At 37.7% G+C, this 15,733-nt stretch overlaps 1 protein-coding gene across 1 annotated transcript in view; it reads right to left on the bottom strand.

The window, feature by feature from the left end:
* The window catches only part of GTF2F2 (general transcription factor IIF subunit 2), a 117,043-nt gene that overhangs the window by 85,284 nt on the left and 16,026 nt on the right, over positions 1–15,733 (bottom strand). Inside the window, exon 5 of the mRNA XM_067563145.1 lies at positions 7,691–7,729. Coding sequence (XP_067419246.1) covers positions 7,691–7,729 — 39 coding nt within the window. The remainder of the gene's footprint in view (positions 1–7,690; positions 7,730–15,733) is intronic.

Consider the following 15,733-nt stretch of genomic DNA (forward strand, 5'->3'; position numbering starts at 1 on the left):
GAGAAAGGGTCAAAAGCAAAGGGAACACTATAAACAGGATTGCTGCACTGGACTGTAAAGGTGTTGGTGGAGGAACACACATAAACAGCATAATGTGGATACCCAACCAGTGGAGTCTGAGCAGGTTTCTGTGATGCAAGAAGGCAGGAGCAGACCACATTCTGTAGATCCTTATGTTAGGTATCTATTAGATGCTCATGAGTCATCTCAAAATATATTATTTTTATGGTGATTTGGAGAAGCAACCAGAAATCTGTTTTTTTCCCAAAACAAATACCTTTTCTATTATCCAACCAGTATAATTAAATATACTCTTAAGCACTAGTTCCACTTGAAGCCTACGGAATGTGAGAAATTGGCATTCCCAACCTCACTTTTGAGATGTGCAATGGCAAAGACATGTAATAAAAGACCTTTCCAAATATTAAACAGCAGTTGTTTCTTTGAAGTCAAATATCTCAAGTGGATGGTCTGATTCATCTCAAAACTACTAAAAACGTTCTCCTTTGGCTTATCATATGCAAAATGTCAGACAGAAAACCTTTTCTGTTGGCGTTTGGGGAATGGGAAATTCACAATTGTATTTTTAATATAAACTAACTACAAAAATGTTATTGCAGCCCACACCTTACAAACAATTCTCAAATTTGAGAGATGATAAATAAAATAGACTGAGTAAAAACAGAAAAGGTCAGGAATTAATAAAGTAACTATCAATGAGGAAGAAAGGCGAATTAAGCAAACAAACTAGTGATGAGGAAACTAAGTATTCAGAAATTAATAGAATAAGCAATTGCAACACCAAGTTACTATAGCTTGTTGTCTCCCTAGTGCTTACATGCATCAGAGATGTTAAACCCTGTGGCAAGTACTAGAGGAAGTAGTACGTTTGTTCACTGTTGAAACCAGAGACACTGAGAAATAAATGAAGAGGTCCTGCAAGCTTGGTTGGAAAAAAAAAAATCAGTAAGCTCAAGAAAAGGCCTTCGAAGATATTAGTCTAATTTATACTAAGAGTGCTTTGTCCAAGGCTTTCAACTCTCACAATATTCCCACCATAATGTCTGAAGTCAATAGAAGACTGTGCTTTTGCATTACAGACCTGGAAAAAACAGGCTTTCCCTTGTTCTGAAAAAATTACTGAGACTGCAGGAGAGGCTGAAGATGCCTTATCTTCCTTGAGCCCCATCTAAAGTAGCAGTGGTCACTAAGAAGGCTCAGAGGATTACAATGTAGTCTGTGGAGGCTCATTTTGCAAATGAGGCTCACTCTGGGCATTCATCACAGAGGACATGGAGGAAGATCCTGCAAACTTTCTGACCTGAGCCAGGAGATGATTTTGGTTTAGTCTGTTACATCAACAACCTAGGCACTGAGATGTCTAGAGAGGTATGGAACTCTGGAAAGGAACACGAACATTGCATTTAGAACAGATCCTTGTGGCCTTCACTTCAGACAGCACATACTGTTTGATCTATACTGAAAGCTCTAAAGTGAAGTCAAATTGTTTGCATGAGGCATAAGCTTTCTTTTTTATTACTGAAATAAGTTACATTTGAAGTAAACATTAATTGTTATTGAAAGAAAACCAAATGTGACAGTGCTGTTAAAGCAAACAAATATAATAAAATATTCATGGCATACTGAAATGTATAGTTGGCCACTAGGGACTTTATTTATATCTGCTGGCCCATGTTAATACATGCTCTAATCCTTACGTTAGTATTCCCTCCATACATCTCCCTAATGTATGTAATATCCATTGCTGTATCATGTTTTAATCTAGACTATAAATACTCTGGGGCAGGAATTTTTACCCTGCTCTGTGTTTGTACAGCAAATGAAGCCCCAATCCTGTCTAGGGCTTCCAGGCACTACTGAAAAGTTCATAATACAAGTGTTGTGTGTATCTCCTTTATGTTGAAGACACTGAATAGGAGGCAATTAGAGATCCTTGTCACATATGACTTCACAAGCTGGAAAATGGTACATTTTACACTTGAATGGGTTTTCTTAATTGTTAGGTTTTATGTGTTTTTGGAAAGTAATTCATTTAAGTACCACACCATAACTCTTGTCGATAATCAGATTTCATATCACAGAGTTACTGCTTTTCTTCAAAACATCATTAGTAAATAAGTTGAAATATTTAAGTGGAAGAAAGGAAACCTAATTTGAGTCTAATAGAAAAACTTCTTTAAATTGTTGCACAAAATTATATAACCTTATACTCTTTTCCATACAAATTTTACTCCTCTCCCTGACCCACACAATTGTTAGCACTGTACTGCACGTTTTCCAGCATGAATGTCATCAAAACCCAAAATGTTCTAAATCATTACCTTTCTTTCAACATTATTTCACATTCCTTCCTATATCAGGTTTATCTATCTACAGTTTAAGAATTAAATATTGTGTCTACAATCGCCTGCACATGAATATTTATAGCAGACAAAATTTACACACTAGGTTCATGCAGTAGCCTGAGGTATGTCAACTAATTAACTCCTTTTGATTGAATGCATAAGGGAAACTGTAAAAAATATGCAGCTCTTCTCATCAGAACAGAATGCATCAAGATTGCCCACTGGCAAGTTCAGGAGAAGAATACAAGTGACAAGTTGCCCAAAGGAAAATATGTGCTAAGCAGCAGTTGATGTCAAGGTTTTGAAACCTGAATTTGGATTTGTTAAGTGCCTGACTGGCTTGCTACAGAGCCAGGTATCCCATAGACAGCTTATAATTCATATCAACTAGTGAATAAACACAGAGATCACAGTACACATACACACTCAAGGAACAATATCAATTTAAAAGAAAAGAGTAATCTTATTTTCATCTACAGATAACCATATGTATATACCCACTACATACAAAAGCTGTGTGAAAATATTAATTTTGCAAAGTTAAGCATTCAAAATTTAGAAAATGCCAGCACTAAGGTTTCCCGTGCAACTTTTACTTACACAAGTGCATGATGTCAGCGTCTTTAATGATATGACCACACACTTCTTCCACCGGACCTGTCTCACAAAGGATGGCTGGTATTCAGGGACTGAGGCGGCTGTTGAGTATTTCTTTTTATTCTCACCCATGTGGCGCCTTATACCTTCTCTACTGCACACCGCCCATACCTTGCACTTGAATAAATAATTGATTTCCTCAAAGGCTTTTCTATGGCACTCATCTCCATAGTATCTGAGCCTCAAACACATTAATGAATCTGTCTTTGCAGGACCCCTGCAAGTTAAGGAGTGCTTTTACATGTGAGAAATGAGGACACAGATTTTAAGGCCAAAACTCACAAGCATTTCCACTATTTTGGGTGGCAACTTAAGGCAGTTAGAGACGGATTCTTCCAACTACTTTTTTTTTTTAACAGCACCTTATATATTCAAGGCACAGTATATGCATTAACTAAATAATCTTTACTACGCATTTGAGGAAGGTGGGTAGGTATTATAATCCTCATTTTATAGCTAGGGAAGTAGAGACAAGAAGGGCAGTGACATGCCCAAACTCACACATGAGCTAATGTATTAGAACTCAGGGCCTCCTTGATCCTAGCCCCAGGGCTCATTCCTGCAGACAGCACTGTGTTACTGCTGAACATCCACAGCTTCCATCAACTTCAGTAGCTCTAAGTGCTCAACGGTTCTGAAAGTCAGGCAAAGGGGTCTCACACTGGGCACGCCGAAAGCGAGTAACAAACAATTAGTGGCCACCTCTGAAACTCTTGGGTTAAGCGACTTGCCCAGCATCACATAAGTCAATAACACAGCCATTTCTCCTGAGAGTCATTTAGCAGCCTTAACCATGACACTATGTATTCTTTTCCTGCACTCATCTGCTTCATTCATTGTACATCTTCCAACTTCTGCAGTGAAGAAGTTAGGGATCCTACAGACAACAGCCTCAATCACCCTGATTCAATCCCTGAGAGTTGATCATACTACACGTTGAAAAAATGTAGAAAATATAGTTAGTGATCAATCTAATTAAAGACTGGTTCATAAGGTACACACAAAAAGGGGCTAGAGTAAGGTTAAGTAGGCAACCTTATTTCTCGTATTTCCTAACTTCTGAGTGCTTGATTTAGCAGCCCTAATAACATTCTTTTTGCAATTTCCTCCTTTTAAAAAAATTCTAATTCTATTACAAGTGGGTAAAACTGATAGTTAGAAATGTGCTTATTATTGAGCATTTTTTTATTTTATTCATGTTCCACATTATCTAGCAGTCTAGATCAATAAAACAAGCATTGTGCTAAACACTGTACAAGCATATATGAGAAATCATCCTTGCCCTAAAACTGCTTAGAGTAAACTCTCACACATGGCAGCAAAGGATAGGGTGAGGAGAGATGCTATACACAAGCAGAATGTCCCGAAGGTGGCTTGCAAATGTTATGTTAGCCCCATGACTTTTCTGGAAGAGAAGAATTTAAGAACATACAAATGGCCATACTGAATCAGACCAGTGGTCCATCAAACCCAGTATCCTGTCTTCCAACAGGTGCCGGTACAAGATGCTTCAGACGGAATGAACAGAATAGGTTAATTTACCAAGTGATCCACCCCTGTCATCCAGTCCCAGCTTCTGGCAATCAGAAGGTTAGGGACACCCAGAGCATGGGGTTGCATCTCTGACCATCTTGGCTAATAGCCATTGACGGACATATCCATGATTTTATCTAATTCTCTTTTGAACCCAGTCATACTTTTGGCCTTCACAATATCCCCTGGCAACAAATTTCACAGGTTGACTGTGCAGTGTGTGGAGTAATACTTCCTTTGGTCTTAAACCTGCTGCCTATTAATTTTATCAGGTGACCCGATTCTTGTGTTATATGAAGGGGAAAATAACACTTCTCTGTTCATTTTCTCCACATCATTCATGATTTCATAGACCTCCATCATATTCTCCCTCCTCCCATCATCTCTGTTCCCAGCTGAACAGTTCCAGTCTTTGTAGTCTCTTTTCATATCTCTAATCATTTTTTGTTTGAGATGGGGTGACCTTAACTGCACACGGTATTCAAAGTATGGGCATATCATGGATTTATACAGTGACATTATGATATTTTCTGTCTCATCACCTCTCTCTTTCCTATTAGTTCCTAACATTGTAATTTTTTTTTTTTTTTGACTGCCACAGCACACTGAACAGAGATTTTCAGATAACTATCCACGACTCCAAGATCTCTTCCTTGATGTCTACGGCTAATTTAGACCTCATCATTTTGTATGTATAGTCCTACTGTATGTTGCATGTAGAAGAGTTAAGTAAATGAAATGAATCTTGACTGCCAAGATTTTTTTTCTGTAAACCTTGTGGTGCAAGTCCCACTCCATCCATCAATTTGTTGCTATCCATCCATTGCCTCTAGTTTTTTAGATTGGAAATTCTTCAGGCAGGTATTATCTTTTCACTATGTGTACACACGTGCCTAGTATAATGGGGCTCCAATCCCTAATTGAGGCCTTTTAGAACTACTGCAGTACAAATAATAATGAGGCACAACAAAATCCCTGATGCACAAAACTGCTTCACTTATTTACATTTAAGCATGTGGTCAACAGGGATAAGTCACATAGGGTGCCTATGGCAAGAGAGGTAATAATTTAATAATTCCCCTGCACAGGAATGGAGTGAGACCGTTCTACTGCAGTCCAATTAAAAAAAAAAAAAACACAGACAAATATGTACAATAAAATGTTAAAGGACACAACATAAATGGTGCAATTCTGAAAGATTCTGGCAATTACTAGCTGCTTTACATACACCAGCTGAAATCAGCAAATCTCAGCCTCCTTGTAGTATAAAACATTCACCTTTAAGTTCATAACAGACCAGTTGTTCAAGTCACAACACCATTAAAATACAAGAGAAAAACAGTAATCAGAATGAATAGATGTTAACAAATAATCATGTAACATTTCCAACTATAAATATACTTTGGAATCGTACAAATGCATTCCCAATTCAAACATTTCTAAGCACTCATCATGATCCCTTTGATATGGTTAGCCCATTTGATCAGAAAGCATCTCAATCAGCTCCATACTGGAAATCTGTCCCCTCCCATAAATAATTATTCCCAGTTCCCAGAACTAAATGCTATACTCTTTCAGCAACCTTTAAAGCTAAGATGTGATTCAAATAAAAGTCAAAATATTGGAACATTAAAAGATTTATATGAAGGCGGATGAAAAATAGTATTCTGGTGAGTAATTCTGAAACAGTTAATATTGGACATGTGCTTAAGGATTGTTTTGAGGGAAGAAAAGAAAGAAGCCAGTCTTTCCAATCCATCTAAAATCCCTTTCCTTACCATTTACTGAAGAAGTCTGAGAAGACTTACATTTCTCTCCTTATTTTATGTTAGCTACGTCTAATATCCCCATTCTTCAGGTTCTCAATCTCTTGCTAGTATCAGCATTTATTTGCTTCTGCATTTTAATTATATTTTTGTTCTCCATCAAACAAACAGCTTTTCATTAAAAAAAAAAAGAGCAATGGGACCTTTTCATAAGTAACACTTAACACTATCATGCTCTGAAGTACACATTTGGAAACTCCAGCAGTGTAAATCATATATAAGCATGTTGCTGATCTTAGCAAAATCATTAGAACAGTTTGTTTCTAGGCAAGCCATATCTGATTTTCTGTGAATAATCAGAGGTAGTCCAAATGCACATGTGACTTCCTTTGTACCATACTACTCTACCTTTGGGTAAGAGCACATAAGACTATTTCTATACTTGTATTCTTTATTGTAATAACTACAGCTCGCTCATCATTTGAAAATGTAGTTTTCCTACTATTAGAAAAGAATTCTTAACATACACAGATTGGCTATTATACCAAATCTTTCTTTAAAATGCTTACTTAGACACACAATCTGAAAGAGACAATGGATCCCACCTTCTCAAAACGTGTATGTGCAGACTTTATTTTATTAGTGTTCATCTATGTTGCATATTAACTGATTGATGTTCCTTGGGCTAAACTTCCTATCCCAGTGGCTCTTTGAACTAAAGATCATTGATGTGTGCTCCATCAACTTGAACTGATTTTAACATTACCATAATTTTTAACCCTATTCAATATGACACTTTTGAACCAAATGCCTTACTACTGATCCAGCATTACTTTTTCCTTTCTTGACTCTTCCTTGACAATTATAGTCTGTGCCCAACAGCTAAGCATGCAGAATGCAATGAATGCAATACAGCCAATATTCAACATTTTTTTCATCTCTTACTTTGTAGGATTAAATCCAAATACCACAGGTTTTGGGAATCAGACAATAAAAATACTTCCCATCAACAAGTAAGAACAAACTAAAAATAATCAAATATGAGCCCACGAAAAAGAACCCAACTACTGAATCCACATATTTAAATAAAGATTCTAAAAAATATTAAGGATTTACTATTCTTCCCTTCCTAGTAACTTTACATTTCTTATAAAACCTATGAATAATTTAAGTCTCTCATTGTAACAGTCAATCAGTTTAAGTCACTTTTCAGTTTTATGGTGCTTCTCCCTCTAGTCACCATGAACAAACCTTTAAGAAATTAGCAAATTAAAACTAAAAGTAAAATAGAAATATTGAATATGAGGATTTCTTTATTAGATGCAAAGTATTTCTCAATTATACCAAGCAGTCGTGTCCAACACTTACCAGCACTGCTGCTCTCAGATTTTTCTTCTGGCTGGCTTTCTGTAGAAAAAGAACAATAATGCTTCTGTGATCTTGGAGTATAACAACAATTATACTAAAAGTATATCTAAGAAGTGACTTGCAAAAATCCACGAACATACAAATGGATAAAAGGGATGAGAAATGGCACAAACATAGGAGTCAGTTCCTTAAAGCTTATAAATATACTTTGAAAGAGACAATTCCCACAAAGAACAACAAAAGTTTCATTTGGAGTTCAAGCCTACAACAAACTCCACTCAGGAGGATCCCTAAGCTCCTGTTAATAGGGCTCTGTGTGGATGCAGGCACCTACCTACGTGAAGTCAGTAATAAGACTAGATAAAAAAAAAAAAAAAAAATCTTTCTACTTCACTAGGCCGTGTTGGTCAAAACTCACTTTGTAGGTTTAGAAATGCAGGCTTTTCTGAAAAGATATCTGCACACTCATGCAGTTTGCAAGGAGTCGAAATGGGGAGGAGACTGGATACAGTTAAACCAGGTTAAGTCTCTATAATCTGTTAATGTATTCCCTGGTTTCAGATGGAAGTTTTAAGAATTCCAAGTTCATGGATAATAACAATTAATTAGCGTGAGATAATCATCTCTTAAATAATGTATTCTACTGCTTTCTTGCAGCTTAGAACACAAAAGAAGAGTTTGTTTTTGTAACTATACTTCCGTAGTTGTCTGTTTTATAATTTAACTATTATTATTTCTATAACTGTAGTCCTAAAAAGCCCCCAGATGAAACTAGGGCCCCTTTGTGCTAGGCACCGTATATATGCACAGTCCCTGCTCCATGACGCTTATAATAAAATACACAGGACAGAAGGGCGGGGGGAGGAACAGAGTCACAGAGTGGGGAAGTAACTTGCTGAAACTTACAAGCAGGTATTCCTGGCTCTACCCTTGACAACTCCCAGTCCAGTGCCCTATCCCATACACTAAGGTCTACATAGCACAAACTAGATACACAATCCTGCAAGAGATGGAAGGCGGTGGATATATTTTACTGAATTCAGCCCTAAACAGTCATATGATTCTGTAAAGATATATTTCTATTTCTACACAGAAATTTGACAATCCAAAATTAAACTGAATTCTTTCTCCCTGCTTCCACCCCTCCCAAATGTCTTCCAGGATTAGGAATAAGAACAGTAATTCCTCCCTTTCATACAGTGTCACATCAATAAGATATATTTGTCCTTAGCTACTCAATTCAACAGAAATGTCACAGCTACCAATACAGATTACATACCTACAGCCTGAAGTGGGTTATTACTGTAGTCCAGTGAGTAATTTTATTTTATTTTTTTTAGTTCAGTTTGTTTTCTCATTTTCTGCCTGAGAGGACTGACAGGCTGGGGGACTAAATGCATTAGAAAAAATGAAGTCTCTCACAAAATCTCCTTCTTGGACAATGCCTCTCACAAGGGTTCATGATTGAGGGTACTATTTGCTCAAAGAGAGAACACAATCAAGTATCACATTTATGTATACATGGAGGATGCATTATAGCCTTCCTGTCCTACCACATTCCTAAAATTAGTGCAGATTCTTGGCAACATTCAAATACACTGGGATTTTATTCCTGTAGGAATAACATACATTTTCCTGTTCACATGCTCCTTTTAACATACTATACTTGTCATACATACATTGTATGGTATTACCCAAACATTAAAGTAGACAGTATCCCAATTTGGTTGTAATTTATTTCCACAAAATACTGTAAGCACAAAAATGTACTAGCCTTACTGAAGACTCAAAAGGACAAATTTAGAGATAATCCATCCCTAAATAGATCGCAAAATATGGGGAAGTCATTATTAAGGCTGTAAAAGTCATGATTTTTTGGTTCAAAAGTTGCAGACACAGTTACGTTGTTGTTTTAGTGTTTTAGTGCAGCCAGACATCAGTATGGGGACACTCATAGGAGGTCACTCCCCTGGGGGTTTAATCTCTTCCCCTCAAACTGTTTCCTGATGAGGAATGAAGACTCTCCCCACCAGGTAACTCCAGAAGGAACACTAGTCCTGGTGCACATCCACACACAAGCTCTTGCACCTTCCTCCAAGGCATGCAGACTGCCTTCCAAAGCAGTGCAGCAGAACAGAACACGGTGTGCCCAACTTGGTTCTGGAAGGCAAACACGATGGAGGGGCAACCAGGCCAAATTTGAGTCACAATGCCAGTCAAATTTGCAGGCACTCTAAAAAGTTGCAGTTTCTACACTGAAGTATGACAAAATTGTGGCCTGCAATTTTCTTAAAGGTGTAATCATTATATAAATCTATTTAATAATTCCAGAGTCTCTATGCCCCTGAAGTGTTCAAGGAAGCTCTACCACATGTCATTTCTCCGTACCTGAGCAATGCAAGGTTTGTTATTCAGCTAAGACTACTGCATAAAAAGGCAACATGCTTAGGCTGTCAACATCTTTCAGGCTTTGGATTCCAGTTAAGGCTTTGGATTCTAGTTAAGACTACCTACCAGTTCTACAAATGGGATGAGTGAGTTTGCTTTTACTTAGCTACAGAATACCCTCAAAAACAACAAAAAAAACCCTAGAATTCAGGTCTTAGAAAAATGTTCAGCCCCTTCCTCCTAATTAGGCAATTTGTTTATTATATTTAGGCCATATGTTTTCACACACACTTTGGGGTTTTTCCCCCCTTTCAGTACTAACTCCAGAAAGACATTGAAGGAAGTAGCACTTCTCCCTAGTTATGAAGTATATTTTATCACTGCAGATTACACATCTTCACATTCACAGTTTCACTGATGACTAAAAAATGTCAAATTCTATTGCCCAACATTCTGGGAGCTTCTCATACATCAAATTGGCTATATAATCTTTAAAGTTACTGCAACAGACAGATTGCCAATCCCATACCCCACACTTCCAAGGCATTCTAGTTACAGTAACAAAGGTGAAATGAACAGTAGTTTATCCCTGACAGTCAGCCAAACCCAACTGATAAACATCTGTTAATCCTCACCACACCCATGTGAAGGTGGTAAACAAAAATCATCCCCATGTTACAGAAGAAGCAGCTGAGACAGGTAGATTTGGTGACTTGCCCAAAGCGACTGAAGGGCTGGTATCATCCATCAAAGTGCAGACTGTAAATTCATCAGTTTGAGTAGTATTTTTTTATTTTCTGATCCTAAAATGCAGCTTCCTTATTATCTTTGCAAATATTTTGGAATCTGCATTAACGAGATAGATCTAAAAGGCTGCTGTTGCTTCTACTTCTTTTGATCATGCGGCTGTCATTAGATTTTTTCTTCCTGCTGTTACAGCTCCATAGTCAGTCCACAAAAGACAAGTACATAAAGTAACGAAGAGGCCCTAATGAGACCTCAGAGGTCTGTTGGACAACAGAATGTGTGGCCAAGTGCTAGAAACACAAGGATACAGACAACTGGAAAGGGTGGAAGAAGCAGGGAAAATAGAATTTCTTGGGGGCTCCAAATCATCTTTTTTATAATTTTTCATTTTATTTTTCAGAAATTTCATATTTCATTTTATCCTGAGTGGAAGACCAGGAGGGAGTCCTGCCGTGGAATGGGGTTGGACAGGTATCAAGAAAAAAGAGCAGCTTTCAATAATGTGGCAGAAGTTATTTTGTTCAGCAACAACTGAGCTAAAAACTCAGCTCAACAGCCCAACTGTGATTTGAAATAACACAAGATGCTAAAAATCTTGAAAACTGAGGATTTTACAGAAAACAAAAAAAAGTATAGCAATGTTAGCAGCATTACTTTAGTGAAGGAAGGGAGAAACATTTTTCTAGGACTAAAATCACTTTGTATAAATAAAATCTCTTCCCCAAAATTCTTAAAATGGCTGGTATGTCTGAGGTTTCAAAGATGTCAACTGGTAACAACAAACCCAAAATACAAACTGTGAATATTAATTTTGGTTGGTACACAATCACATCAAGAATTAAAATTGCAGTAGCAGCTTTCCATGACAGCTAGAAAGGGCTTTCCACATGGGGATTAGCATGGAAAAAGAGACAAAGACAGTTGTGGAAAAAGAGAATTAAGTAGTTATGAAGGGGGGGGGGGGGGGGGGGGAAGGAGGCGGCGCGACAATGAGTGTGAAACATTAAGAGACAAGGGCAGATGAAGAGGGAGGGGCCTGGAGTCTTGAATGTGATCATTAAAAGTGTGAATTCGATGCACAAGAAAGTTTCAGAGAGGAGTATAAGTCTGAAACAACCGGCATGTCTGATATTAGCAGCTGCATTTTTGTTAAGAACTGGAGGTCATGACAGTATATACAATCAGTCCATTGATCACTGAATGCCTCTTGAAGAGAGACAGATAATATCATTATATTATAGTGTTACTAATGTTGGAATTCTTTATTCTATGTCCGTTCAATAGAAACAGAATTTCTTACATAAGATTAGAAGATAGATGTTACTGTTAGCAGGTGTTCAGAAACCACAGTGATGGGAGCCATATGAAGCTAGAGACCTTCAGTCTTAAGAATTTGATTCTTTACTTCCTAGATTCCCTCCTCCCCCCGACCCCCCGCACTTTTAAAAAGAAACATTAAGTCTACATTTTATAACAAAATGTATATGGCAGCTTGTTCTATGAATATTTCAGACATATAGTATGTTTAAAGGAAAAAAAGTGGAACATTTAACTTGAGTCTTGGAACAAGTTATTGGAAGGAGATAAAGTCCAGGACCTATGGAGCCAAACTTAAAATTCCACGTAAGCGGGGCCAATTCCACACAATTTACTTGAATTATTCACCTTATACTAGGTTTGAATTGGCCCATAATGTAAAATCTACATGTATCCTATATGTAAGGCCTGATCCTGCTGTTCTTAACAATACAAGTAGCACATTTTCCCAAGATCTAACATAGTGAGAAGCATTTTTTATCATCCATAAATCAAACATTTGAAAGTTATGTTAAAATTTAGAGTCAGCATTTCTGAGCTACCTGCTGGCACTACATGGTGTAAGGGATGAAAATAGGATGAAAACTGATTTAGTCACATTCAGAAAAGAAAGAGTACCATTAAATATTTAACACAATCACCTTCTAATTTTTGATCCAGGATTGAAACTGTCAAACCAAGTTACTTTCCGGCACCACAGTAGCTGCCAGTAGAAAGCTCAGAAATGACCATTTTAATCAAACATGTCCAGTCTAAAAGATAAGCCTTACCCATATATTAAAAAAAACCCTCATTTTGCTTAGAGTAGCATATTGGAATATATGCAAAAAAACTCCAAAGGGATCTCCCTCCCCCACAAAAAAATTACAACTATGATAGCTGATAACAAAGATAAGACAAAATGACTGGAAGCACAAATAGCATTGTTGCATAGCAACTGGTAATGTACATATGGTGATGTTTATGGAACAGGATGTAGTTCATATTGAACGCAAAAATAAGACCAAAAATCAGCCTAGACAGCAAGAGAAACAACTGTGTTCGGAGTTCGCTGTGCAACGATCATATAAACCACACCTTCCAGTTACACACCTTTCATAAACCGATCTATTCTATGATCTTCAGGAACAGCATACCCAGGCATTAGTGTTTTACCCAGCAATAGGATACAGACATTTTGCATACAACATAAAACTAGTATCCTTATAAAAAAAGCTGCATAAGCCAAAGCAGCCAAGAAACATTTTTGAGAGGTGGTATCTAATTAGTGCAGGTTGATAGCTGATATTTCAATCGTTATTTTGTAGTTGGACAACACAGCAAATTAGGGTGATATTTTGTATGTGGTGTTTTGGAACGGCATTACAATGCTTCATATTGGTCCACAGAACTATTTTTATAATATAAATGTGTGCAAAACTAAATTGATGGGGACAGGGAAGGCTTCAGAAATGCATCAATATACAAAGCCTGTATGCTTTTAGGAAGCATACAAGTAGCATAGATCAGATTTTTAAAGGCATTTCAATGCCTCAAAAGACAGACAGGCATCTAGACACAAGGATTTAAGCACCTAACTCTCACTGCATACAATCTATATGTACACATACATATTATCAGTAAGCAGACTTATTTATAGGCACACTGTCTGAATCAAGAACCGAAGTGGGTTCTCTCCCTTCCCCCCCCCTCACCATCCAGATTTTAACAAAGATTAAGTAACCATCGGTCATGCTGGCTGGATTGGGGGCGGGGGCATTTAGTATATTGTTTGACATCAGTATGTCAAAATCACAGTCATTCATGTAAGATATGCCATGTCAGTTACTGTTAGAAAGGCTATAATGTGCTAAGTAAGATGATGATATTTATGTTCATGTGTTATGTGTGTAATGGAAGTTATGAATATGTTTGATATATCTGTATTTCAAATTGTGCTGTGTCTGGGTCACACCCCAGACAGGATGGCTGCAGAACAAAAGCCTACTTGATGGCCTATTAAGAAATTCACAGGTGCAAGAGGCCCAAGGGGAGAAACCAAGGATATACCTGATGAGTCACCAGGACTTGCTCATGTGACTCTGGACTCCATTTTGGTTCCTGTGAAATTCCCCAAGCAGCATGGCAATGGCCAGAGGACATAAAAGGCAGAGGCCCGGGATCCATTTTGTCTTCAATCCTGTTCAGCTTCAGCCACCTATCTACCTCTGGATCAAGTCATCTGCAACTGAAGCTGTGAAACAAAGGACTGAGACCCATCCAGGTACAAGAGGGACTATACAAGCCTGCAAACTCCACAATTCTTCTAGAAACCTGATATATATGGACTTTCAAATCATTTGTATGTATCTGATTGCTTTAATCCTTTAACATTTATCTTATAGTTTGTTTCTTTTTTTTTTTTTTTTTTTTTTATAATAAACCTTTAGTTTTAGTTGTTAAAGAATTGGCTGGCAGCGTGGTATTTTGGGTAAGATCCAAGCTTATATTGATCTGGTACTGTGGCTGACCCTTTGGGGTCAAGAGGAACCTTTTTGGTAAAGAGTATAGAGTTAAATAACTAGTCTCTTTACTGGATCTAGTGGCTGATTGGGGGCCGGAGACTGAATGCAGTAAAGGGGGCTGTGGTATTTGTGACTGGCTTCTTGATAACCGGTTGGGGAATCAGAAGCAGTTTGTGGCTGGTTGGGAAGTCTGACTTCAGTGTCATCCACCAGTACTGGGATAATCTGCTCTCCTTTTACAGCCTGCCCTGATCTTGGCATTTTCAGGTGGCTACCCTGGGCACGGAAGGGTCACCCCATTTTATCATGAGAAAAACAAGAACTGGAGGCTCTCTCAGTAGTCTAGGAGTTATGCAACATGATACTGTCTGAAGATCATCAATTACCTCTCAAACTTGACCCCTTATCCCTGTTCAGGAAGGTTCATAGAGGCAGAACAAAGTGAAATAGTGGCTGACGTGCCTTTTATCTGTGTAGCAACTTCTCTGGCTACTGGACTTAAGAGGCAGCAATGTCCATCCCTACCTTCTCAGCCAGAAAAATGGTCACTGCAGTGTGAAGACCACAGGAAGGGGAGGGAGAAATAAGGAAATATCTTTGGGTTCTGAACATGCTCCAAAAGAGAGGGGAAGTAGATTAAATCAAATGGGTGTTTATGAAGTTTTTTATTTCATTTTGTTTTAAAACAAATACTGTGCTTAGGAAAGGTGTTGAATTGAAAGCACTGGAAAACGAAGTACTCCATTTATCTACCGAACAAATGCATTTCACCCATATTTTTTTGCTAATGTCTTAAACTAGACTCGGATGGAGCATTTGAAGTGGAAGGATAATCTCCATGCCAATTCTGTCTTTGGACCATCTGCTCAGACTGGCACTTCTACAGGCACTCTTGTTAACTGTGGTGCAGTTTGTGACAGACATTTTTAAAACAAACACAGGACTGAACTCACCAATACATTCCATGGAGGTAAGGTGATGTAATGATAATGGGGCATGGGGTAGACATCTCTCACTTGTAAACTTAACCATGGGAAAGTGAATAAAGGTTTATATACTGTTAAAATAACCTATAACAATGAATGTT

The sequence above is a fragment of the Emydura macquarii genome, unplaced genomic scaffold (assembly GCF_026122565.2).
Source record: "Emydura macquarii macquarii isolate MOO-44397 ecotype Brisbane River unplaced genomic scaffold, CSIRO-AGI_Emac_v2 contig_2473, whole genome shotgun sequence".
Taxonomy (NCBI): domain Eukaryota; kingdom Metazoa; phylum Chordata; order Testudines; family Chelidae; genus Emydura; species Emydura macquarii.